Below are 26512 nucleotides of genomic sequence, written 5' to 3'. Positions count from 1 at the left end.
GGACAGCTCACGCAGCACGCGATTATCACGCGTGCACGTCGCACATGTGCACACGTACACCAAGATCGAGCTTCGTAATCATGACGTCAACATTTCTTTCCAGGACCAGTTTCCACATTAAATTTTCAAAAAGTGACTTTTTCATAATCCAACTGATATAATTGTTTGGTATAATGACCTATAGCCTACTATTGTGCATTTCACAGCAACTATGTGCCAGTAACGCTGGAGCCTGCACACGAAACACAGGCTGAGAGTGCAGTGGAGGAGTACTAGTAAACCACTTTTCTCGGCCCCAATATCTATCCCAAATTTTCAATAGGAACAGAGAGTGTACCTTTTGTAGCTAAAGGTTGCTGTATGATCATCGTAATTGTGAGACACACGGCTCTGAGAAGGTACAGAGGTGTCGCCGCAATGTATCTGGGACAGTGTCACCCAGTGCGATGCCTGGCGAATTGGCTCACCATTATCAGTGCGTTGACATTCCAGAATACAGTGATGGGTGTAGTCACAGCTGGAAAGGTATATTCTATAATTATTTTATCATAGTACATACAGCCAGCCTTGCTACTAGCGACCCTCGATCGGGCGAGAGAAAAGTGTTGTTGTTCGTGAGGTGTTGTTGATGTTATACTCGAAGTTGTTGCTCACGCGGTTGACTGTATAATTACTTGAAGTATATAAAATATATAATAGTGAGTGATATAGTGAGTGCCTGAAACTAATGAAACTGTTTCACAGTATACAATGTGCATAATTATTATTCATCACATAATACTTGGTACTGCAGCAAGCACCCCTCGCCCTCGCCTACTATTTCTAGGCTAGCGTGAGGTCTACACTGACAGAAGTGACTGGTATGTCTTTGTGTTCCTGCACAGCCTAAGCACAATGTGATGTCGGTGTCGAAGACGCAGAAGCTGAAAAGCTTGACGAGCGGCCTCTCCAACATGGACCACTTCTTCAAGACTGAGCTCGCACCGTTCATGCGAGTGCGCGTGCCCGGGTCGGAAGGCCTTGTGGCCGTGCGTAATGTAAGCTGGCTGTGCAAGCACCTACCTTACTACGATGCTGGCCAGCAACATTGGACACGTCTAGCACGTTTTCTGCGCCCCTCAAGTCGATCAGCCCTGAGTGCTCTGAGCCGTGCAGAATGTCCCAGTGCACACATTGGATGACGTACAGTTACATTCCAGATTTTTATAACACACCTCCAAGAGCTGTACAATTCTGTACGGCATAGCCAATACTGTGCATCCATTGTCAAAATTTGACATTGGATACTAATAATTATGTGGATTATGATAGTGCTGGATCCTCAACAATAGGGCTTTATACCCCATAGTTCTAGCTAGGGGTCATGTTTCAGTGGCCACGTGAGTGAAGCCAGGGAATGTTGAACCTGTGATGGCGTTTAAGTCGAAAGCGGAATGAAAAGCGATGTTATAGAAAAGAACGTATATGGATTCAGCGGCTGTTGAAGCAACGACTGAAATCCGTTATCTCAATTGCATGTAGCTCATTGCAGTGTTCTTCTCCGGGAGGAAGAGTGCTCGGAGAGCAAACAGTGGAGAAGTAACAAGAGGGCCGAAAAGGCTATGATTTTCATTCTGAGTTCTGAGAATTTTTTTCGGGAGCCATCTACTACCCTCCCCCAACATAATTTACAAACTCCAATACAAGTGGCATTGCTACATGCTTTGACCAGCTCATGTACTCTTGGCATCATATACTGTGTACACTGTAACCAACCTTTTGAGCTGAGATAATGACCAACTGCTCCTTTTGTTTGTGAGATATGCATAGCTGCATACACACGTACATGCACACATGCCCACCTGCAGAATGTTGCTCATTCACTGTTTTGTCTCCTATTCTCCACTGTTCTCGCCAGTACATAACGTCAGAGTTTGCGAATAACATCAAAGCACCGTGGCACGTGGAGGTGGATTCGTTCACGGACGACACTCCGGTTGGAAACATCACCTTCCACAACGTCATAGCAACACTGAATCCACAAGCGCCGAGACGCCTGACACTGGCATGCCACTACGACAGTAAGCTGTTTGCTCCTCGCGGGGACGGCCGCGAGTTTCTGGGAGCAACGGATTCGGCCGTGCCCTGCGCCATGCTAATGGAGTTGGCACGGCGACTCGACGACAAGCTCATGAACAGGAAGAAGGTCAGTGCGCCGGGAATGTGGTGGTGCATGCTGCCGTTTTTTGTTTGGTCTGCTATGTTGTGTGGGTTTTAAATGATTGGGGGGGGGGGGGGGGCTGGGACTGTTCAGGTACTTAAGCGATTATCTCCAGACAGTTAGGGAGCAATGATCGAAGGATTGAAATTTGTACCTGTTTGCTTTACTTCCTATCTTGTGTACTGCTGTAGATGATGGACGTCACACTGCAATTGATATTCTTTGATGGCGAGGAGGCGTTTGTGGACTGGACTGCCACCGACTCCATTTACGGATCGCGTCACCTGGCAGCTCGCATGGATAACAACTCGCATGTGTCTGATCCGGACAAGACGGAGCTTGATATGATGGTGAGGATCAGCTGCATGGTATCACCTGTGCTACATCTACCTGTCTTCTCTGGCGGAGAGTGGAACTCCACTCATATCACTTCTAGGGTACCGTGACTGGAGAGGGGGGGATTCCTCCAGATATGGTCAGGTTTCGTGTATGCATGGTACGTGCTTGTTGATGCCAAATAATATGTTTTCTGTCCGTGCTCCTGTGTGCGAATGATTGTAGGATGCTCTTGTTTTGCTCGATTTGATTGGCTCGCGGCAGCCGCCACTGGCGTTTTATGACCATTTCGACAACACCACTCACCTCTTCAAGCAGCTTATCAGCATTGGTTAGTTGCTCCGCGTGTAATACAGCTTCTGGAACATCCACTGTCTCAATGACTTTTGTATTTGTTTGAAGTACTAAGGAACTTGTAAGACAGTGCATGTCATCGGCAGGTACACTTCGATGCATTATGATTACCGTATTTTCTCTAATAAAAGCCCAGGTCTCCAATAATAGCCCAGTCTCCAATAATGACCCGAGGTGAGAGTGGTTTGAAATAATAAGAGCACAGTCTCTAATAGTAGCGCGGGCCACAATTGGAGTATGCAACAAGTATATTGACTGCGTATAAAACAGCAGTACAACATGCCAAGAACATATTTTTAAGGAGGTTTTCGGTCTACTGCTTCATTCCTGGCGCCAATGCTATTGTGAAACATCTGTTTTGACAATATTCCTGAGTTTAGGGTTGAAAAATCAGTTTTGATATGGTCAGTTTATGCCTGTATAGACTGGAGTTGGCTTGATAGTTGACAATTGAAAAAATAAAAGCCCAGTCTCCAATAATAGCCCAGTCTCTAATAGTAGCGCGGGTGGAGCTGTCACTGAAAAAATAAGAACCCCGGCCCCCCCCCCCGGGCGCGTATTAGAAAAAATACGGTATCTGGCCACTGGGAAATTGTGGGAATGGAGCCACCAGAAGAAACCTCTCTTTCACATCATGGCAGACTACTAGTATCACCTGACAGTACATGTAGTGTCGAAAGGGTCTCACCTGGGATAAAATCCTCTTTGGGGGGGGGGGGGGGGGGTATTATCCTGCAGCATTTGACGTTCGTGGATTCCCCTTCTGTCTCACTTTTTTTCTTCAGAAAAGCGTCTAAGAAAGAAAGACCTCCTGATTAATCCAAAAGGTCCGACATACTTCAAGGAGCAAAAGCCCAATGAGAGAATGCTCGTCGAAGACGACCACATACCATTCCTCCGCCGTGGTGAGCACTGTAGAAGTTGTAATTATAATAATTATAATGTTATGAAGTACTAAGTCTAACGAGTTAACGGGGGAGAAAATTCTGCTAAAAAACCATTAGACAGAAATCGACACTTTTGTCTCCAATGGATGGGGCCACAAGGTTAAAAAAAGTTGCTTTTGTACACGTTAGCTGTTGTTACAGTACATGTAGTTGAAACTTGACAGTGCGTGTAGATTAGTAGCTCCGTCTGATTTGCTGTGTTACTGTGGCTTCGACGACGAAAACTCATGTCACGTGGCCTGGTGTTCTCATTCTACTTATTCGGGATGTTTGTTGAGAGTAAACGTATGTATGTGTGCGTTACCAGAACCACGTGTGCATATGCATGTACACGGTTGAAAACGTAGTCCTACGGGCTAGAGCCTGGGCAGAGAAAAAGTAGAATGGACCCGTCCAATGGACACGATTACGAAGCTGAGATCACGTGTACTTTCCCATGGTCCATGGACCATCAGTCTGACACATTCCTTTTTGAATTCCCTCGTGCTGAAGCAGCGAATGGAATGTTCGGTCTTTGACCACGTTGTGGTCGGTCTGATCGAGTCACCTCCCACCGCTTTTAAGGAGCTATATCTGCACCTTGTGACCCTTGAGGGTGGTGGCGTTCCTGACCTTTGAGGGTGGTGGCGTTCCTGACCCTTGAGGGTGGTGGCGTTCCTGCGGAAACTCGATGTCTCACGCAAACTTTTACATTATTCCGTCAAGCTTGTTGACAACTGGCAAGGAATGTGGCTGCTATTTGGGTTTGTGCACTCTAATGATGACTCCACAGTGTTTCATGGGGCTGCGTCAGATGACAGCATTGTCATGGCTCTATATTTTATCTACTGACATCATGCTGTGCTCAAAGTAAACAAAGGGATCACCGTGTTTAGTATGTGGTGCATTTGGAAGCGATAGATGCTGTCTTGACATTGCCTTTTTCCTCCGATATGTTTCATCGTTTGGTTTGCCCAAGCCAAGCAAACTTCGGAATAGGTCTGTGGTTCTGTATGATTTATGTGTCTGTTTTCACCACAATCATTCTCTAGTTCTGTAGGTCATGTATGGTATCACTCATGCGTGAAATCATGTGATCATCAACCCTGTTTTTCCCGGGCTTGTGCTCCTGTGCACGAGACGTATGCTTCAGATGTATGGCCTTTTTCCCGCTGCACGGCATCTCACGTGCAGAGTTTTTCCGCGTGCAGTGCTCTAGCAGCTTTGGTTTTGTTGTTTTGCTTTCTCCTTGTCTTGAAAAGAGTTCATGGTGAACAGTGGTTGAATCCAATTCTAAGTTTCTTCTCAGTTTTAGCAGTGTCTTATGTTTGATATTCTTAGTGCATACAGTCTTCCAGAGAAAGAAAACAAACATACTGGTCCTTCGAGCCGGATCTTCAGGATGGACGAGCAGAGTGCCATACCTGGACAGCGAGTCAGTTCAAGATCAACGAAGGGCAAGCTGCCCAAGCGATTTATTTCCTCCGACGCAGACGTCGGAAACCTAACACAGCGAAGACATGATGAGAGAGGTGTAAGGACTAGTGCATCCGAAAGAAGAATAGCCAAGGAAGTCGAGAGACTACAGGCGGAGTTGGACAAGGAAGCAGAAGTGGCGAAGTTGCGACAAGAGTCGATCGCCATCCAACTCGATCTAATGAAGAAGGCAAGCACGGTGGAGAGGGCGAAGTCTGAGTTTCGTCGCCGCTCTTCCGCATCTGCTTACAGTGAGAACAGCAGCGAAGATAGAAGTGTCTACTCACCTTCCGATTTGGACCGACCAGTGGTCGGCACAGGACGTGGGTCTACACCACAGTCAGCTGATGGACTGGTCGAACCGACAGCCACAGTTACAGACGCAGCGTATGCGTCGGGTGATGTTGAGGCAAACCCGGTGGAGATGGTGCTTGGGCAATCGCCAATAGTGCCACCCAGTGTTACTGGTTCAGCAAGTTCAGATGCTGATGACGACGAAACAGAGGTGGATAGTTGCAGCTCCGACTACAGCAGAAGGCTGCCTCTGTGGTATGTTAGAGAACTAAGGAACAGAAAGTCGAACTCAGAACTGGCAGGGGACCAGCAGCAGCAGCAGCAACAACATGTCAGCAGATCCACACAGCAGTTTGTTGTCAGGAATCCAGGCAGACTACAGCCAACAACTACCCTGTCAAGGGCAGTAAGGACACCAGCACACCCAGTGAGCAGCAGACCAGTGCCAGCAGTGGATGCTGCTGTTCCGTCACCACCTGCTACTATCAGTGCAGTAGGCAGTAGCACCACCAGTGGAGCATCAGCAACTAGGCCGCATGGTGTGGACGGTCTCAGCGCACAGCGCGCCGTAGCCGCATCCAGTGCAGCGCCAACTCAACGCTCTGGCTTCGTGAGCCAGGCGTTCGCACCAATGACAGCACTTACAGCAGCCGCCCCTCCGTTTGTGCCGAAGCCCAGCGTGACGGTGCACGGAGCAGCTACCAGTAGTCAGCCGACAATCTCGCGTGAGGTCAGACCCGGCCTGACATACACCAGCACACCGGTGTATCCATATCAGCCTATGCCTGTACCACAGTACATGGTTTCAACAGCAGCACCCCAGTACCCGAGTAGCCAAGCACAAGCAGTGCCAGCCCACCAAATCGGACAGCATCAGGGTGCCCCGACAGTGACGCCGGCCTACCGCCCGAGTGGCCACCTCAAGGCACTGAAGCTGCCCATGTTTGATGGCAATGAAGACAATTACGTGAGATGGCGGCAGAAATTCATGGGACTGGTCGGCGCAGATCCGAATGTCACAGAATACTACAAGATGGCACGCCTGAGGGAGGCTCTCGCGGGTGGCTGTGCTGAGGAGCTGATAGAAGACGTCATGGACGGGCCGGGGGCCTATCAGGCAGCCATGCAGGAGATCGAGGCCTGGTATGGTGGTGAGGATCGTCAGATCGAGCGGCACGAGCAGGAAATCATTACGTGGCCGAAGATCACTACCATGAAGGACACTGAGAAGATAAAGAAGTTCGCATTGAAGCTGCGGAGTGTCCTGGTGAACATGAGGTCATGTGGTATAACCCCTGGCCGAGAGCTCTATCTCGCTGCAACGGAGAAAGTCCCGTCGTCAATGCTGCTCAAGTACTTTGAGAAGTATGATGACCAGAAATGCGATGTACAATCATTCGCGGACTGGCTGCTTCACGTCGTGCACATGATGCGGAAGGTGGACGAGCGCCAGCGCAACAGCTACAAGAGCCAAGCAGTGTCATCCAGCAGCAGTTCGGACAAGCGCCAGGCTGCTGCAGAAAGACAATCCGCTTGTGGCAGTCAGAGGACCAAATTGTCAGAGCGCCGTCAACACTACACCCTGACAACAGCCGCCGAGAGCAGCGAGCGGAAGTCAGCCGGTACTCCGAAGAGCTGCATCAAGTGCGGTAAGCAGCATCAACTTGCAGACTGCCATGAGTTTGCGAAGATGTCAGTTGCTGAACGCTGGAGCTTCGTGAAGCCCCTCAACATCTGCATCTGTTGCCTGAGACCGGCTAAGCATCGATCGGCAGAGTGTCGCAACAAGCCCTGCGACATGTGTGGGCGGAAGCACCACAGAATGTTACACTCGGAGAGAAAGCCCAGCGAACAGGCGCCGGTAGTTAAGGCACAAACCGCCGAAGGTGACAAAGCGGGTGCACATTCGTCTGCTGCCGTCAATGTCGGAGCCAGCTGCTTCGCGAGTGACAGTCTCTCCCAGTCTCAGCACGTATCGTTCATGACAGTGCCGGTGACAGTGAAGAATGGTCCTCACGTCGTCGAGGCTACCGCACTGCTAGATTCGGCATCATCCGTCAGCTTCATCAGAGAAGACCTGGCCAAGCAGCTGAGTTACAGCGGAGATGTCGAAACACTGACGACTACCGTACTAGGTGGCAAGACCATCCGAGGTGACCGTGAGAGAGTAGCGGTTACTATCACCCGACAGGGAGGCGACGAAGAGTCTGCATTCTCTGCCTTCGTCCTTCCAACAGTGACTGGTGCCATCAAGCCTGTCGACTGGAACGCGCAGAAACAGAACTGGACGCACCTGAGCGACATCAGGTTCCCAAGGCACCAGCAGCATGCTCAGGTGGACATCCTCATTGGACTCAATGCGGCACAGCTTCACACGTCCCTGGAGGAACGGCATGGCAAGCCTGGTGACCCGCTAGCTCGGTTGACACCACTCGGGTGGGTGTGTTACGGCGCAACTGACAACTCCTATGACCAGCCCGAGATGACATGTGTTGGTGCATCTCTCGTCGGGTCTACGCAGGACCTGAGACTAGATGAACTTGTCAACAGCTTCTGGGAGTTGGAGAAGGTCGGCATGGGTGAGACATACTCAACACCTGATGAGCAACGGGCAGAACAGCTAGTGACCGAGTCGATTCAACACGATGGATCGCGTTTTGAGATGGGCATCCCGTGGAGTGCGACGAGCGGGATTCCGAGCCTCGAGTCCAACGCAAAGCAGGCTGAGCAGCGGCTTCAGTCGTTGGAGCGCTCGCTCGCCAAACGACCGGCTGTGTACGAGGCATACCGGAACGTGCTGTCAACCTACATGACGAAGCACTACATCGAAGAAGTTGAGCCCACCACAGCGGCAGAGGACGGAAGTGATCAATGGTATCTTCCCCACTTCCCAGTCGTGAGAAATGATCGCGTGACCACCAAGGTGAGAGTCGTCTTCGATGCGTCCGTCAACTGGGGAGGTACGTCTATGAACGAGGAGATGTATGCTGGCAGAAAGACACAGAACAATATTGTTCACGTCCTGCTTCGCTTCTGCCTGGAGCCGGTGGCCCTGGTCGGCGATATATCAGAGATGTTTCTGCAGATCCAGCTACGTCAACAAGACCGCAAGTACCACCGCTTCTTGTGGCGGCACGACCCGCAGCACGAGCCGAAGGTGTACCAGTTCAACCGCATCGTCTTTGGTGTAAAAGCGTCACCGTACCTGGCGGGTAGAGCTCTCGAGGAGACCTCCAACAAGTTTGGCCATCTCTACTCAGCTGACGTATCGGCCGCGGTCCACGATGACACTTACGTAGATGACCTACTCCATTCGTGTGCTGATGATGACACAGCCAAGCGTGTGCGCCTCGAGGTGAAGTCACTACTCCATGATGGTGGATTCAACATCCGCAAGTGGCTGTCCAATTCTGCAGCAGTAATGGCCGATGTTCCAGAGGAGGATCGTGCGCCAGGAGCTGTTGCCGAGGTGGGTGATCACAGTCACAGCACGCTGCCATCCACGAAGACTCTAGGTGTCACCTGGAATGCTGAGTCCGACAAGTTCCTCTTCGTCTTCTCCGGCTGCGCAGCTGAGCAGATGACCAAGAGGACAGTCCTGAAGGAGATGTCCACAGTATTCGACCCGCGAGGACAGATCTGCCCGTTCACGATTCGCTCGCGGATGATGTTCCAGCAGCTATGCATCAAAGGGTATGGCTGGGACGATCAACTGGACGAGCATGATGCCAAGGCTTGGACGCAATGGTTCTCGGAGCTACCCTCACTCTCAGCAGTCCAAGTCGACCGGTGTTTCAAGGTGGCCACTCTCGACCCCTCCACTGCTGAGATCCAAGTGCACACGTTCACCGACGCATCTGATGGAGCGTACGCTGCTGCTACGTACATACGGTGCCAGTATCCAGACGGAACGGTGAAGACGACGCTAGCCCTGGCGAAGGCGAGACCATCTCCAATCCGCAAGCTCTCCATCCCAAAGTTGGAGCTGAAGGCAGCGGTCCTCGGCACGAAGCTGAGCCTCGAGGTGGAGAAAGCACTCAACCTGCCAGTCCGAGACCATGTATTCTGGACGGACAGTATGAACGTGCTGTATTGGGTCAGATCTCACAGCCGGAAGTTTCAGACCGACATCGGGAACAAAATCTCCGAGATTCACGCCGCTACCTCTGGAGCTCAATGGCGTCATATCCCGGGCCGACTCAACCCCGCAGACCTGCCAAGTCGTGGATTGACAGCGGAGAAGCTAGCTGACAATGAAGTCTGGTGGTCCGGACCGGAGTTCCTGTCGTCGCCTCCCGATCAGTGGCCAATTCGAGAGATCACTGTGCCATCATACGTCGGTGGAGAGACGAAGCGAGCCCTGGCATCTGCGTTTGTCACAACAGCAGCGGAGCCTGCACAGTCTCGCTTGTCACCAGCCAGGTACTCGTCATGGAAGAGACTTCTTCGCGTGACGTGCTGGTGCCTTCGTTTCCTCCGCAACTGCAAGCAGGCAGCTGGATCAACCAAAACCAGTGCACCTGCCACATCAGATGGATTGCTGCAACCTCTCCCAGCCAGCAGCACAGAGGGGAGTTGCGACTGCAGCGGCAGTTGTGTTCCAGTACCGGAGCTGTCGGCTGAGGAGATGGTACTTTCAGCGAGGTACTGGCTCTCCGTTTCTCAACGCGAGTCCTATGGGCGCACCATCAGCCGTCTTGAGCGTGGCCAACCACTTGAGAATGGCGATCCGCTGCTGCCACTGAATCCAGAACTGGATACAAGTCAGCATCCTGCAGTGCTGATAGTCGGCGGACGGCTCGATAATGCTAGCACGAAGGTTACGGCATGCACACGCCGGCCCGTGATTCTCCCACCTAAGCACCAGATCACCTCACTCGTCATAGCATCGGAGGATGAGAAGTGTCATCACGAATTCGGAGTCAACTATCTACTCGCAAATCTCCGACAACGCTATTGGATCGTCCGCGGGAAGCAGGCAGTGAAGTCGCATCGACACGGTTGCAACGGCTGCAGACGACGGTGGAACAGGCCAGCATCCCAACTCATGGGACAGCTTCCTGAGCAGCGTGTCGCTATCACTGAACGAGTGTTCTCTGGCGTTGGCGTGGACTACGCCGGGCCGTTCTCGACAAGGCAAGGCCGTGGACGAAGCCGTGCCAAGCGTTATCTCTGCCTATTTACGTGTCTGGAGACACGTGCGTGTCATTTGGAAATGGCTTACGACATGACGGCGCAGGGGTTCTTGATGTGTTTCTCCCGATTCTGTAAGAGGCGAGGCACACCGAAGGATGTCGTCTCTGACAACGGCACCAATTTCGTCGCTACTGAAGCAGAGCTGCGAGACGCCGTGGAAGAGCTGGAGCACTCTGAAGATGTTGCGGCAGACATGGCGTCAAACAAGATCAACTGGAGATTTAATCCACCAAGCGCGCCACATCACGGAGGTGTGTTCGAGTCTATGATCAAGCTGGCGAAGCGTGCAGTGTACGCCGTTCTCGAAAATGGAGTGTGCAGTGATGAAGAGCTTGCGACCGCATTCGTTCATGCGGAGGCTATGCTGAACGCCCGACCTCTTACGAGTATCAGTGACGATGCCGAGGATCTAGAGCCGCTAACGCCACTGCACTTCCTCGTGGGTCATCGCGATATCCACCACGCCATCGATCATCTGGAGCCTGACGGACAGCCTGATCCACATGACAGGTGGAGAGTTGTACAGCGCCTAACTCAAGACGTCTGGCGAAGGTTGGTGAAGGAGGTGGTTCCAACGTTGAACGTCCGGCAGAAGTGGCAGCAGAAGAAACGCAACATCAAGGTGGGCGATGTCGTCATCTGTGTTGACGCACACACCCCTAGAAGTACCTGGCCACTCGGTCGAGTGGTTGCTGTATACCCGGCTGAGGACGGTTGTGTACGCGTAGTGGACGTCAAGATCCGCAAGCGGGTGTACCGACGTGCTATCAATGTCCTGATTCCACTCGAGAGTGAGCAGTGAACTGTTAGCAGTAGTGAACAGTTTCGCTCCGTGTGAACTGCTAGCAGCAACGAACAGTATTGTACAGCAAAGTGACATGTTCTTAAGGAACATTGATATGGTCATGCACCCGACTTGGAGATCATTATCTGCTGTTTTTCTCATCATCTTAAAATTCAAAATTGTTCTTAGGTGACAGTCCAATTCTCCGGCGTTGGCCGTTCCACTCAAGTTTGGTGCAGCGTTCAATCCATGCTATACATGTAGTGTGATCTCTTCTGTTTACGTTAGCTTGCTCTCATCCGTCAACCATAGTTCTGCCTTATTCGAGCAAAGAGGGGAGAAATGTATGATTTATGTGTCTGTTTTCACCACAATCATTCTCTAGTTCTGTAGGTCATGTATGGTATCACTCATGCGTGAAATCATGTGATCATCAACCCTGTTTTTCCCGGGCTTGTGCTCCTGTGCACGAGACGTATGCTTCAGATGTATGGCCTTTTTCCCGCTGCACGGCATCTCACGTGCAGAGTTTTTCCGCGTGCAGTGCTCTAGCAGCTTTGGTTTTGTTGTTTTGCTTTCTCCTTGTCTTGAAAAGAGTTCATGGTGAACAGTGGTTGAATCCAATTCTAAGTTTCTTCTCAGTTTTAGCAGTGTCTTATGTTTGATATTCTTAGTGCATACAGTCTTCCAGAGAAAGAAAACAAACAGGTTCAAAAGCACCACATGTAGCTGTATCGGTATGCATGCAGCTAGCCGTGTGAGGGCATTGCCACTATATGCACAGTGCTGCACGATGAAGTGCGATCGCGTGAGTCCAGTTTGAGCCTGCACTAGTGCAAAGCCCAGTGTTGACTGGTCTGGGGCTGCACTGCGCCCCGTGTGTACTTGACGTGCACAATCAGGCTACTTTGAGCAGCACAGTCGCTGTAGCAGTATACGTGCTGTTAGCGAGGTGCGAATCACCACTAATCTGTTCATATTAGCAAGGTGCGAACATCACCACTAATCTGTTCATGTTAGCTGGGTGCTTCCCTTGCATCTTCTGTAGCCAGTGCCTGTTTGGAGTATCCTTGTTCAATCCCGTGTCTTCAGCTGCCAGCTGGACTCTGCGTCTGCCTGAGATCCTTTGATGTGAGGTTGATACGTCCCTGAGCTGCGCTACAACTCGCTGTGCCCACTTGTGATATCCTAAGCTTCTCCTGTCTTTGGCCTTGCTGTAGTTGCAGTCATGCTTGACAGGTGTCATCTTATTTGTAACCTTGTTGACTCCTTGTTAGTAGCCCAGGTTTTCTGTTGAATGCTTGTAGATGCTGGACACCTGCTTCTACCCATTCGTGTTTTTTGTTTGTAGGCTGTTGCTTTTTTGTTTAGACATGTTCAGAGTAGAGCACCTGTCACCCAGGAATGTGTAATTTTCCTGCACCTTCACTATCCAGAGCTGCAGTGGCAGAGTTCTACCTGGTCGAATAGACCCGAGCACACAACACAAAGTGGCCACCTACTAGGCTGGGTTGTGTATGGCACACCTCTCTCGCTACCATGTCGGCTAGCTTCTTTGAGGTATCGTGTAGCTGGGTGCACCGCTGTGTTTGTCATGTGCTGTGAATTTCTGCCGTCGCAGATGCCCGTGGACAGTAGTCGCTGACAGTGTTGTGCAGTACCATCGGTGTGTGCTCTTGCCGCAATGAATGAGGTCTTGCACGTATTTACCTCAACGCCACACGGACTTGCCGTTGCAAGTAGGATGCTTGTGGTATCGTCTCTCTCCCCTCTCCCCGGGAGATCCACGTGACCAGTTTTGGCAGTGAGCAAGTACAAGTATCGTCAATCATGCGGATAACGGCATTTGGCTGGGCTGAAGATTCATGTTGTTATTCTCGAGGTGTTGTTATGCTGTTGCCAGTGGGAAGCTTGTATCGGTACCATCCTCTCTACCTCAGACGCTCGACAGTATTTGAAGTATCATCGCTTGTAGTATCGTCAACCATGCGGATAACGACATTTGGCCGGGCTGAAGAATTGTGTTGCTATTCGCGTGGTGCCATTTGAATGAATGTAGTGGTCATATTTTAACAGAAAACTTGGTACGTATGCCAAAATAAAAGTACAGTTAGCCGGATTCACGGCCGCATCACCTGACATGTTGATTAACACATCAAGCAAATACATTCACATCGGCGGATGACCACTTCACCCATATATCCTCAGTGTCGAATGCAGTCCTCACAAGTGAGTCAGGGGAGAGGGGATAAGTCTCTCAACAAGCGGGCGTGTAAAGGCCCCATAACCCCGTAAACCGCATCCTTGTTACCCTCACACCGAGCAAGTGAGTACCGAGTTCACCGTGGGTGTCGGCACAGTTCATTGCGTGTAAAGTGGTACCCGCCCGCATCAGCGTGATTGAGAGAGCACTAAACACACTCCCTGTTACCAGCGCAGGTTTTGAACTCGTAACCTTATGATTTGCAGACAAGACTACAAACCAATCGGCTATACGCGTTGGTCGCGCCAAAATACAGCATTTAAATTCAGGTTTTCGACACCAGCTTCATACTTCGTACTTCACAGACAATGAATCCAAATCCTGTACGTAAAATTACTGAATTTTTTCGGACCAGAGCTGAGAGATTATTTTTCGCATTTTTGCCATTTTCAACACCTTCTGAACACCAGAATAAGCATGTGAACAAAGAGAGAGAAAAAATACCGTACACAAGCCAGTTGAGTGTATTTCGTTAAACCAATGCTGCTTCCGCAAATGGCATGTATAATAATAGTCTTTGCAGAGGTCGGGAGATACAGCTGTGCCACGCCATGCAGGGGCGGATCCAGGGGGGTTCGGGGGGTGCGAACGAACCCCCCTGATTTTTTCCGACCATAGTTCAGGTGTGACCACTGACCCATGCTATGGCCCAGTCGGCCCAGGCCGGAGCGGTCCGCTAGCTATGCAGCTTGGTAGTACTACTAGTACATTGTTAATTGTTAGATTGACAGCATGAAACAAGGAGGAGGACACTGTGTTCGAAAACAGTGACCTTCCTACAACCTTCCGTGGTTGGCAGAGCCCCAGTGTCATGGTGATGACAAAAAAACTGTTTACAGCTGACGAGCTGAGAGAAGGACGCCATAGGCAGAAGTTGGAAAGAAAAAGAGAAAGAAGTTTTTATACAAGTTAAAAAAGAGCGAAGACAACAAGACGACATCAGGAGTAGTCTCCTAACCCCCTAGCATAACGAGGGTCAGAACCGGGTGCGATACCCATATGGTTCAAATGGTCCGCAGGGACCGGGGCTCTGCCAACCGCGGAAGGTTGTAGTAAGGTCACTGTTTTCGAACACAGTGTCCTCCTCCTTGTTTCATGCTGTCAATCTAACAATTGCGTGAACTACAACAAGGTTTATCTAATACTGGTTTACCAGTTTTGGATTATATCATAGAACATTGTTGTCTTGTACGTAGATCTACGACTGTAGTAGATATACAATTTACAAAGTAAAGTAGATCCGCACTGAATATACAGCTACATGTACATAGACCTACAGGTACGCGTTGAACGTTTCGGTTCGGAGAAAGAGGTGCACTTGTTGAGCTGCTACGGAAACTTCGAAAGTAAGTTTCAAATACTAGTTTCTGAATGGTGCGGTGCCGTCGCGGCTCGTGCTTTTTGAGCTGTCTTAGAGTTCGTCCAAGCGTCTAAAAGAGGCAGGCTCAGTACAAGCTGCCCTTGAATTTTGGTGACACTCCAAAGAAAAGTGTAGCCACTAGTGTCGAAGGTGAAACAAAGAGCGATACTTTGAAAATCACGCTCAAGTTCAACCTCCCATCATCCAATAATAACACTTTCCCCGAACTGGGGACAATGAGTCAATGACTAAGACACGGAAGATGCAGGAAGCCTACCTCATGGAACCTACTCTACATACCAGTATATTGGAATCAACATTGGGTGGCTCGGAGTACAATACGACGGACAATTATTATAGAAGAGCTGGAGAAAAGTACCAATCAGCCATTCTGCAGCAAAGACATTGAATGAAAAATTTTCCTTGTGGCGCGCGTCTTCAATAATATCACGCAAACGTGCACTTTTATACATGTAAATTGTATGTCATCATTTCGTCAGTGTGAGTAGGGTGGGAAAAATTGAACCCCCCTTGGAAAAATCCTGGATCCGCCCCTGCCATGCATATTGCCACGTATACAATCATTCTTGTCATGAATCTTGAGTCTCCTGCCATTGTGAACCTGTGATGTGCTCGCTATGTAGTAAACCTACGTAGTCCTTGGCTCTACTCAATGGCTATGCCAAGCACTCAGCTCTACCATGTACCGTGCATGCGTGAAAACAGCAAAAATGCAAAAGTTCCCCAAACCACAGAAAAACAATTGTCGCAACTGTTATCACATTGTGTACACACCCAGATCTTGGTCTCGGGCACGAAATTCGTGTCGTTATTGGCGAATGGTCGCTATTCCAAGGTTGAATTTGCGTAGTCAAATGATCGTTTGCGCTGGCCTCCAAAAAAACGTTAATATTCGCGATTTGTCGCTATATCCAAGGTTGGTATTAGCAAGGTCGCCTGTAATGGACGAACTTCAAACATCATCTATTCATTGTCCTATTCTTCTTGCTCATGCCTCAGGCGTACCATGCCTGCATTTGATAACGCTGCCGTTCCCGGAGGTTTGGCACACGATCCACGACGACTGGACGGCGTTGGACCGCGCCACGATCGACAACATCAGCCGCATTCTGCGTGTGTTCGTCGTTGAGTATCTACACCTCACCTAAGACCTTGTCGGTGCCGCGAGTGCAGGCCACGAATGCATCCATTCACACCAGGGAGCAGTACAATTTTACTACTCCCTGATTCACACTCTACATCTTGGAGTAGTAAAATGCTACTTCCTGCTCTACATGTACTTTGCAGTAGGACACATTTGACGCGAAGTTTCCTTTGTATGACATGGGAACTCTTGTTATACAGACTGTACTTGTACATCAAACCTGTGCTGGCACAGATTTGTGAATTTTACAGCAGATCAGATGCACTCGCCGTTGTAATCTAGCTATTCTTGAAATGATTGCTTTTTTTTAAAGACACACATTATTTTGAAAAGGAGTTTTGAGTTTTTGTTGTTGCATTCTCCGACTTGAGAAGCACACGTAAATGAGATTCTGCGCCATCTTGGTCGAGACCGTGTTTCTTGAATACACTGGAGAAACTCACTACACACTGCCGTGCAACCCGTCACCTGTGTGTATGGGTGGGGTGGGGGTGGTGCGTGTGTGCATGTGCGTTCACGCATGCATACATGCATGCGTGTGTACATGTATGTATGTTTTCTTTACTCTCGACTCCTTGATACCGTACGAGGTGCTCTGAGTAGCATGTCTTGTGGTGGACGTCTGTTTGAAACTGCACGTAACACAATGCAACTGAATTACTGGTGGCCAGTGAGAGTAGTTCATGCGGGTTTAAAACAATACTGTACCGTTGCAGAAACTGTTACAATTGTGTTATACAGTGAGAACTGAAAACCTTAGGCAGGCCAAAGTGCTCAGTACCCAAGGCACATAGTTGGTCATTGCAATGAAGGTTCAGGCGACGTCACAACTCAACCAAAGTTTAGAACAATAAAGCCAGCTAGCTGCACGGGAGCAGATCGTAGCGTAGATTGCTAGCTTCTACTACAGCTGCGGCAAGAGCACATACCGGTAATTATAACTCATCCAGTCCAGGTGAACGTGGGTTATGTACTTTTGCTGCAACAAATGAAATTCAACCTATGATAACATTTAGCTGTAGCAGGGCTCACATGCGACCATTTGGCATTAATTTTATCATCACTGCACATGTATCAGCACGACTACAGCTGGCCCTACATACACCAGAGTACATGGCTGTAGTTATCCGTGCAACGCACTGCCCTTCGCAAATACTGTGAAACGGCTAATTTTCGGAGGGTGAAACCTTTTTTTGCGATAAACTATGTACATGCATGTAGCATGAATTTGTGAGGAATGGTTTTAGCCATCATCTTGCCATAGCTCATGAACAGATGGCATGCATGCAGCTAGGGTATTCCAGTGCCCAGCTAGGGGTGAAAGCACGCACGCAAACACATCAAGAGACATCAGCTGTGCGTCACGAGCCACCAGTGGCGGCAGCAAGGTCTATTGAATAGCAACAAAAAACGATAAATTTAACGTAGGCGGTTCAGCTAGACTCTGGCAGTGTACACCAGTCTACTTCAGTATATGACTATATCGCTCTTTGAATAAAGAAGAACTATATCATGCTACACAAACTAACTAAAAATAGGTTACTATTTTATCAACTATCTGCACTCCGCGTGAATTAAAAAGAAGACGTGCGGAAATAAAACGATAAAAGACACGATCAAACCCAATGGCATTATTAGATTAGGGAAGTTGGTGTCACTCCAGAATCAACTTGTGACACAAAAATAGAATTGACCTATATTACTTTTGTGACATGTTTATAAAAATCCTATGGAGAAAAAATAATAATTGAATGGCGATTCCCTTTAGAAGGGTACATTTAACCTAGCAAAGTGGAGAGGAGAACAACGTACATGCTTGCGTGCTCAATGAAAATACATGCATACGTTCAACAAGGCGGAAAATATCAAATCATTTACCCTACATGTTACGCTGACCTCTACCAAATTATCCTTACTTACTCTAGCTGCCTATTCTACACCATGCCATGCATGACACACCGATACTTGGCAAACTTACCACCAGGCTCTAGTACTCTAGCTAGACAACTGATAAGCTTTAGAGCAGAGAAACCTGCTAGTAACTGGGCGATTTGTAGAAATGCACATGCATGAGTCCTAACAATTACAGGTCCAAATATTGTCATCATCTTGGTGGTTGATAGTCGTCACAGTGGATAGAAGGAGTACTATGATTTCAACTGGCACTTGTTACATTTCGCTAGAGTTGCTGTTCATACGGGAAAAAAAGTTGAGAATAACGTTTTCCGGAAGTAATACTGCTATACTGCTATACCGTTGATCATGAGCTGATCTAGGTTTCGCGAACTGGTAATCTTGGCATTGGTGATTGTCAGAGCCAACGGCGTGTAACGGCTCTCTGTAGCTGTGTGTGTGTATAGCAAATGCACCAGAGCCAGTGGCTTGTAACGGCTCTCTGTAGCTCTGTGTGTGTGTATAGCAAATGCACACCTTACTGTGCTAACGTGGACAGGCGTGGTGGCATCTGCATACCGCCCGGTATGCTGCTGGCCTGGATGTCATGTAAGCCCATACATGTAGTACTGAATGGCATGGCACTGCCGCCGCCAATGCCTTGCATGCCGCTGGTGGAGACCGGACTTGACAGTGGCATGCCGGTGGTAGTCCCGTGCAGAAGTTGCTCTGTGGCCGGTGGCACGATTGCCTGGTCGTGCTGTGCTTGCGACCGTGGTGGGCTACCGCGTGGCGAGTACTCGTCCTGCTTCATGCTCGCCGCAAAGTGTGCCGCCGCAGATGCTGCAGGCGTCCTGTTGGTGGATTGCTGGTGGAGCTGGTTGGGTGTTAGCGCACTCATGCCGGCACTGGTGTGGCTGGACGAGTAGAATCCAGGTGGTGAGGATCCCGCGGCGCTGAGTGCTGGACTTGGCTGACCGAGATAGTGCGCTTGTGGAGCAAATGATGCTGCAGCCGCATCGTCCAGGCTGAGATGGATTGGCGATGGCTTTTGGTCAGTCATCAGTCCACCACTCTGGTTGTAGGAGAACACTGGACTGGCCATGGTGGATGTGATTGAGTACGGCGTGGTTGGTGTGGGTGCCTGCAAAGACTGCATTGGATACTGGTGTGGTGACGGCGCAGCCATGCTGGACAGTGGGGGCATGCCGACGGTTAAGGAAGGCATGCCGCTACTACTGCTCGCGACCAGATTGTCGCGGGAAGCGTGGTGTGGCGCTGGTGTAGGGTACGACTGCAGCATTGCCGAGCTCAGTGGATCCTACATGCATGGCACACAGCAACACAATACCAACATAGTCAAGGACGAGCTGATTTTTTTGGAACATGCGACTTATTGGCTGACAGGCTGGGCATCATCATCGGTGCCTTTTCAATGGGATTTCCCCAGCCACTCCTCTCTAATTCAAGGAAGCACTTGCCATGGGTATCCACCAAAAGTCAAAACCCTTGAGCTTCGTGCAACCAATGAGAGAAGAACGGCGGATACAGGGTGGAAAATTGATCTGAAGCGCCGTCGTTTGCAGGCCAGGAAATGGTATTGCAGCGACTAATAGATACAAGCGGCGCTAGTCCAGAACATCCTGCTGCAATTCCCTGCGCGGCTTCGAGTTCAGACAATCAACGATTTGCTCGCCATCATTGCGCGCACATTGTACTGATGTATGGTTATCTGTGTACAAGTGTATTATTATCTTCCGTGCCGGATATAACTGGCATAACATGAATTGGACATGAACACCAACTTCTTTTGTCCTCAGCATTTTAAAATTGTGTTTCAAGCACAATGAAAAGATGATGACCGGTTCTTGTGACTGAAGATCATTTCTCTCTCTCTCTCTCTCTCTCTCTCTCTCTCTCTCTCTCTCTCTCTCTCTCTCTCTCTCTCTCTCTCTCTCTCTCTCTCTCTCTCTCTCTCTCTCTCACTCTCTCTCTCTCTCTCTCTCTCTCTCTCTCTCTCTCTCTCTCTCTCTCTCTGTCTGTCTGTCTGTCTGTCTGTCTGTCTGTCTGTCTGTCTGTCTGTCTGTCTGTCTCTCTCTCTCTCTCTGTCTGTCTGTCTGTCTGTCTGTCTGTCTGTCTGTCTGTCTGTCTCTCTCTCTCTCTCTCTCTCTCTCTCTCTCTCTCTCTCTCTCTCTCTCTCTCTCTCTCTCTCTCTCTCTCTCTCTCTCTCTCTCTCTCTCTCTCTCTCTCTCTCTCTCTCTCTCTCTCTCTCTCTCTCTCTCTCTCTCTCTCTCTCTCTCTCTCTCTCTCTCTCTCTCTCTCTCTCTCTACATGTACATTATACATCCACATGTGCCAGCAATCCAGCATAGGCCTTTACCTGCAGTTTCTGGTCCTCCTCAATACAGTAGGTGAGCTCAGTCTCCTCATAGCCGGTTGACGACATGCGCGACGGTTGCTGGCCAGACGACTGTAAGTCCGGCGAGTTCAGGCAGGTCTGTATCAGAGACTTGCCCGTGTCTGATGTGATCATGGGCTGCAGCTTTGGCGTGGCGAATGTATAGACGTGGCCGGTCTCCGAGGCCACAAGCAGCATCACCTGTGTGCCTGTCAGTGTACTCAGCTCATACGCCTGCCGCACGTAAAACAAAGGCAATGAAAGATAAAATTTGCTTCATCAGTACATGTACGCTGATAAGTTACCAAGCTGCAACTTGAGTACCCGCCAGTGGAATTTGGCCTCATGATCATGAGTGGAGTTTCGCTCCATGTTTCACAGCGGCACCAGCACCGAGAACACTACTCCGTTTAATCGACACACGTGGCACTACTTCATGCATGAGGTCGCTTTTCACTGGCCAGTACTTTAGTCCTAGGATGCACGTAGGGAATAGGTAAGTTGAGTGCCTTGAACAGATGAACACATACATGTACATGTACATAGCAGAACAGAACAATTAACTTGAGCTTAGCAGCATACCGAGAATACACATGTATCTGGTATGGCTTGGAAAGGGCATGGTGCACACTGGTCAGTTATTCACAGTGCGGCCACGCGACTCTAGTTCTGCACTATGGTGCAGAGGTTCTTGCAGACCTTCTCTTTGACAGCCTGGAGGTGCTTCAGGAGTAGAGGTGGCTGCAGGGTTGTCACAGGAAGATTGTTGCATGCAATGACGGAAGACTGGACCGGAGCTAGGTAGTCAGATTCATTCCCGGGGAGATTGATGGCGGCCAGTTAGAACCCGGCTGCGTAGGTATGCCATGGTACCGGGTTCGCTGGACTTACTGTTGCACCGCGGCACCTGGAAGTATCACGTATTACTACAAATAGGACCAGTTCGGGTATGCACTATAGGCTGTAGAGATATCTGGCTACAGCAGACACTGTTTGCCTGCCAGAGTTGCAGGCTCTGCTCTAGACAGAAGCCCGCACAGAGCATATTGTAGGCTTCTATCTTGTCTATCCAGGTAAGGTGAGAGTTCTCCGGAGCGAGGCTACGTATGACGCAACCGGCCGAGATTTCGTGATGCTGGACTGCACAAGCCGGGTGGTATCATCAGCGAAGCCGCGAAGCGGCGGGCCAGGCTAGCTGCTACAGGCATTGGTCGATGGCAGATGTGTAGGAAGAGCGGACCGGGGATGCAAAGTACACTGATAAGTCCACCACCTGCCACTGCCACGGCCCACAGGCTACGAGACTAGAGAGAATGTCAACGTCTCTTATCGCAAATTTAATTCACGGATATATTCAATCAGCGAATCTCTACCGGATAATGTGCTTCAATGAACACGTGCGGCTTTCGCAAAGCCAATTCAAGCATAGCACCCGGAGTGACCGTCGAGTTCTTTCTTCAACTCTACATTGCTGGATGAATGTGAAAGAACAGGACGAAGATTCTAAATCTTCCTAATTAATTTCTATGAACAACGAAAATGCTTACCTTTTTCATAATGCCTGTCTTGCGTTTGCTGAACGTTGTGTAGCGTCGCAGCTTGTTCTCGATGAACTCCATCTTGATCTTGACGCGACCGCGTGTTTTACGCATTTCGTTCAAGCTTTGCTCGTAGCTGGCCAGGTCAGGGTGTACGCCGTGCGGTCCGGCGACGACGCCGGCAGACTGCTGGTCGTGTTTGAGCGAGTCGGACGTGGCGTCATCGCTGAGATCGAGAGTGGAAGTGGGCTCCGGCTTCGGCTCCATGTGAAACTGTAGGTACTGGCCGTGAGCTGGCTGATGGGGTTGGGGCTGTTGGCTTGGGTAGTGGCGCTGTGGCTCCATTGTTTTCTAGTTGTTCAGATGGTTCAGTTTCCTCTCTAGTCACATTGATGAGCACGCTCTGGAGAAAGAGGTTGGAGTCTGATGGTTTGGGCTGGAAAGGACGACCGTTATTAGCGCACGCTCATTGTGTAACTTGCCTTAGTACTGGCTCGAGCCCATCCCCAGCTCGCTCACTACCGTCTTTTTGCCAGGCGCGCCTTCAACTAAGGTCGGCTTGGAATTTGCAGTGCGTTTTGACAAGTGGATTAGTGTGCTTAGTGCAGCGGCAGGTGTGTAGCCAGGTCCGGTTCAGCGACTAAGGATGATACTCGGAGAGGTCGCTCTCAGCTTGCACGAAGCGATCATCTAGCGGCAGCGGTAGCGAGGCTCTCGCAAGAACTGAAGAAGGGAGCTGGGAAGGGAGCGATGTCTTGTCGTTAGTCTGAGCGAGATGGCGGGCACGTTGACGTTTACGCTGACAAGCAATGCGTCTATGCAGCATGCACTTCGAGTCTCGCGAGTGAGTTTATCTGAGTTCAACGGTGCTACTAGGTCCAGTAGCCTTGCGCCGACCCCGTCTATCTTGTCAACCACTGGCTGCACAGGCTCTTGTCAAATGCTGCACACAGAAGGAAAAAGCATGGCATCGCATCAACTGATTAGCATTCTGCAATACACACTACCGAGTGTTACTCAGTTTTCATAAGGTGTGGTAAACACGGAGCTCTGGTCCTAAAAACATCGGGCAGTCACAGGAGAATGGTGTATCGTGTACGCATCGTGCGAGACGAACCCAGGAACGTGCAGGAATGCCCTTTGCCGTTCGCAACGGTAATGCCACACGCACATACATACACACACATACACGCACACACACACACATGCACACACACATACACCACACACACACACACACACACACACACACACACACACACACACACACACACACACACACACACACACACACACACACACACACACACACATACACGGACACACACTGTGTTGTAGTTCCTGTGACTGCACCACCCAGTTCACTTATTTTTCATATTGCTATTATTGGCGCCAGCAGCACTGGTAAGCCAGCGAGTGGCTTTAACAGGCAGACGTGATTGTCATGTGCCACAAGATGACGTATTTTGCGTTTCAGTGCTAGTAACGCTATAAGTTATAACGTTAGTGCCAAGAGTATCCTGGTTATACACCGTGTACGGATTAAGTCGCTCGCTCGCCAAATCGGGTTGCTGCGATTGGAGCGTGGCGGTGTGGATTGTCCCTACAGCCAGCAGTATGCACGGTATTGTTTTTCTTCAACCGAAATACTCCAGTCCTGTTGTAAACGGACGTGTCTTCATCACCCCCTGCCCCTGGGCTGTACGGCTGCCCGCCTTCGATCTGGTGCCCCATGCACAGCTATACACGGTGGTATATTAGTGATTGAACCGAGCTACATTTGGCCCTTTTGGGCGCTCAAGAGTGGACGCCATACCGGCCCTGACTGCGTGACTGCTTCGCAAAACGCTACCATTGAAAATGTTTCCTGATAGCAACAAGAGTACATGACCACCTGGGGGATCATGCACTCTTGATAGCAATCATTCAATCAGTATTCCACTTTACAGAGTCTACCTCTTGGCGACAGGGGCATCAGCCGGCTGAACACTCCTGGAAACATGTCGCGCCGCAGAAGTTCGTGGCAAAGACGACGTACTAGTGGTGGGTCCAGTCGGCATTGGCGATACTAGTACAGTGTCCTAGTAGTCTGGTCTTGCAACTTCACGTGATGCAGATGAGCAAAGCGACTACAGGTACGTGTTGTTTACTTGGTCTGGGCCTGGGGTTGTCATTCCAGTGGGCACTGCGGGCACTGGGACTATGGCAGAAGCGCCACCACAGAGAGCACTTGGCATGTGGTGGAATCCGGGAGCTGTCAACCAGACGTCAGCCCATGACCATTTAGAGGGTTCCTGTCCAAACTCCTGCTGACAAGCAGAAGAATAATTGCACGTTCCAGACAGTAGCCCGGACATCCCAATGACGAAAATCAATCTAAGCTTACATGTTCATGTACATCTGATGTTTCTCGCACACATTTCCCCACCCGTTTGGTTCGCAACGTGGAAAAAACCGGTTATGGAACATCATCAGCTACATCCTGACCAGTACCAGCTAAAAGTATTAATTACTGTTTCACTACTCCGTGATTCTCACTCAGTTCAAAACAGGTTACAGATTAGGCATCCTTCGTACTTCGAAGTAAGTAGTACATACATCATGTAATACTGATTATTATACACTGCAGCAGCAGTATACTAAAGGCAGTACATCCGTGATGGTTCTCGCACACATTTCCCGGCCCGTTTGGTTCCCAATGTGGAAAAAAACCAGTTATGGAACATCAACAACTACATCCTCGCCAGCTAGAAGTAAGTACTTTTAAAACATTATACACCGCAGCAGTATACTGAAGCAGGTACCAATCCTTGTATGCGCCCGTCGCCAGAGAAGCACGCAAATCTGCAAATGCACTGGATGTGCACCCTCAGATTTTCTCTTGTAGCAACGATCGCGGACAAGATCCGAATGAAACAGATCAAGACTAGCGCCATATAGCTGCCTAATCCACACAACTGGCGACGCCACTATACATGTACATTGTACCCGTATACAGACTAGAGCAGAACACGTAAATGAGAAAGGAGACCAGCCATACTGAGACCAACCATACTGATGATGTTTACTATAGCATTTCGTGAGCGCGGATTCTTTACTTCAGCGTATTCGGAGACGGCAGAACAGGCAGTATCGGCCATTACTGTGTAATAGGTCCTCGTCAGCACCACGAAACCGTCGTCCTTTCCTTCCAACCCCTACACATCATCCACATCACACTCTACTTGACTCTGCTGCAGTAGGTCCACCAACATAGGCACCTTGGCGTTACACTCCAAGACGAGATTCGATCATCCGGGACCCGACACACCATATAAACTACCAACAAAGCCAAGAAACTACTAACGCTACACCAACTCCACAAGACACGTGGCACAATGAACGCTTTCAGCCTATTTATATCCAACACCACACAGCAACAGCGGGACACACTGGAGAGAATTCAGCGCTGCACTATACGCATCTGCCTTCGGATTCCCCTCTTTGCACCAGTTCACCACAGTTCCCTCCTAGATCCTCCATCATGCAAAGCTTACCACCCTTAGCTCACGACTCCTCGTTAAGCAAGCCCTACTAGCATGGAACATCCGCCACCAAACCTCCCCACCACACCTGCAACAACCACATCTTGCACCACAAGGTCAACACCAACCATACACCCTTCGACAGACAAGGACCTACTCCATCGGACACGCACACACAAACAGGCTTCCCCCATCAACAGTGCCCTCACCCTCTACAACTCACTCCCTATCGACATCACAACCCAGCATCGTAGAAATTATTTCCGAAACACTGCATCCAGTCTTCTTTTGAGCAGTACCTGTTAACTACTTATCAATCTTCCTTATTGGCATCACGCCATCGTGGAATAACGGAATAATAACAATAATAGCACACTGTACGACTCGTACTCACTCCGAATACACAATCAGCATGATTGTGGACCACGAACATCAAAGCCGTAGATAGCTTTAATGTCTGTTCACGCGCTGACTTCAAACCAGGGTTGTGTCAATAAGCCGCTTGCAGGCCCTTCTATTTGTCTCTACGGTGCGCTGCCTGCCTGCCCCCCCCCCCCTCCCGTGCTAGACAGAAGTAATCGGAAATCGCCCAGTCAACAGCTAACTTTCTCCTTCCTGAGAACGCAGCACATGTGTTCTTGCCAATTACTGTGTGCACAATGCATCGACACCGATGGAGACGAAGTGGGCGGATCAGACCTTCGTGCTTCCAAGCAAGCTGCACGGAGCTTGCCGAGAACATTGTGATGGTGCTGCTTGTCCGGTTGTGACCCCTAGACCAGTCGAGCGACCATGCGACTGGTAA

At 49.7% G+C, this 26512-nt stretch overlaps 2 protein-coding genes across 2 annotated transcripts; one reads left to right on the top strand and one right to left on the bottom strand.

The window, feature by feature from the left end:
* Positions 1-169: 169 nt before the first annotated feature.
* On the top strand, positions 170-16751 carry LOC135815658 (glutaminyl-peptide cyclotransferase-like). The gene is made up of 7 exons (XM_065328981.1): positions 170-525; positions 885-1037; positions 1898-2185; positions 2392-2550; positions 2762-2867; positions 3676-3795; positions 16210-16751. The coding sequence occupies exons 1-7, from the start codon at positions 361-363 to the stop codon at positions 16356-16358; spliced, it is 1140 nt and encodes a 379-aa protein (XP_065185053.1). The 5' UTR covers positions 170-360; the 3' UTR covers positions 16359-16751.
* A 958-nt stretch (positions 16752-17709) lies between these two features.
* LOC135815657 (serum response factor-like) lies at positions 17710-22828 on the bottom strand. Its single transcript, XM_065328980.1, has 3 exons — positions 22193-22828; positions 20628-20879; positions 17710-19568 (listed from the first exon to the last, which is right to left on the bottom strand). Exons 1-3 carry the CDS (start codon positions 22526-22528, stop codon positions 18786-18788), a joined length of 1371 nt encoding a protein of 456 aa, XP_065185052.1. The 5' UTR covers positions 22529-22828; the 3' UTR covers positions 17710-18785.
* Positions 22829-26512: the final 3684 nt, after the last annotated feature.

Source organism: Sycon ciliatum, chromosome 4 (assembly GCF_964019385.1).
Source record: "Sycon ciliatum chromosome 4, ocSycCili1.1, whole genome shotgun sequence".
In the NCBI taxonomy this organism is placed as follows: Eukaryota; Metazoa; Porifera; class Calcarea; order Leucosolenida; family Sycettidae; genus Sycon; species Sycon ciliatum.
Note: the sequence above shows the minus strand (reverse complement) of the source record. Positions and strands in the feature narration are given on the sequence as shown.

Bases quoted from the DNA above. Each gene is read 5' to 3' on its own strand.
- LOC135815657 (XM_065328980.1), bottom strand. From the start codon at position 22,528: ATGGAGCCACAGCGCCACTACCCAAGCCAACAGCCCCAACCCCATCAG. The intron at 20,880-22,192 runs GTAAGCATTTTC...TACGTGCGGCAG, and splicing joins AGACAGGCATTATGAAAAAG to GCGTATGAGCTGAGTACACT. The intron at 19,569-20,627 runs GTAAAGGCCTAT...CCATGCATGTAG, and splicing joins AGGAGGACCAGAAACTGCAG to GATCCACTGAGCTCGGCAAT.
- LOC135815658 (XM_065328981.1), top strand. From the start codon at position 361: ATGATCATCGTAATTGTGAGACACACGGCTCTGAGAAGGTACAGAGGT. The intron at 2,186-2,391 runs GTCAGTGCGCCG...GTACTGCTGTAG, and splicing joins AGCTCATGAACAGGAAGAAG to ATGATGGACGTCACACTGCA. The intron at 3,796-16,209 runs GTGAGCACTGTA...CTCATGCCTCAG, and splicing joins CATACCATTCCTCCGCCGTG to GCGTACCATGCCTGCATTTG.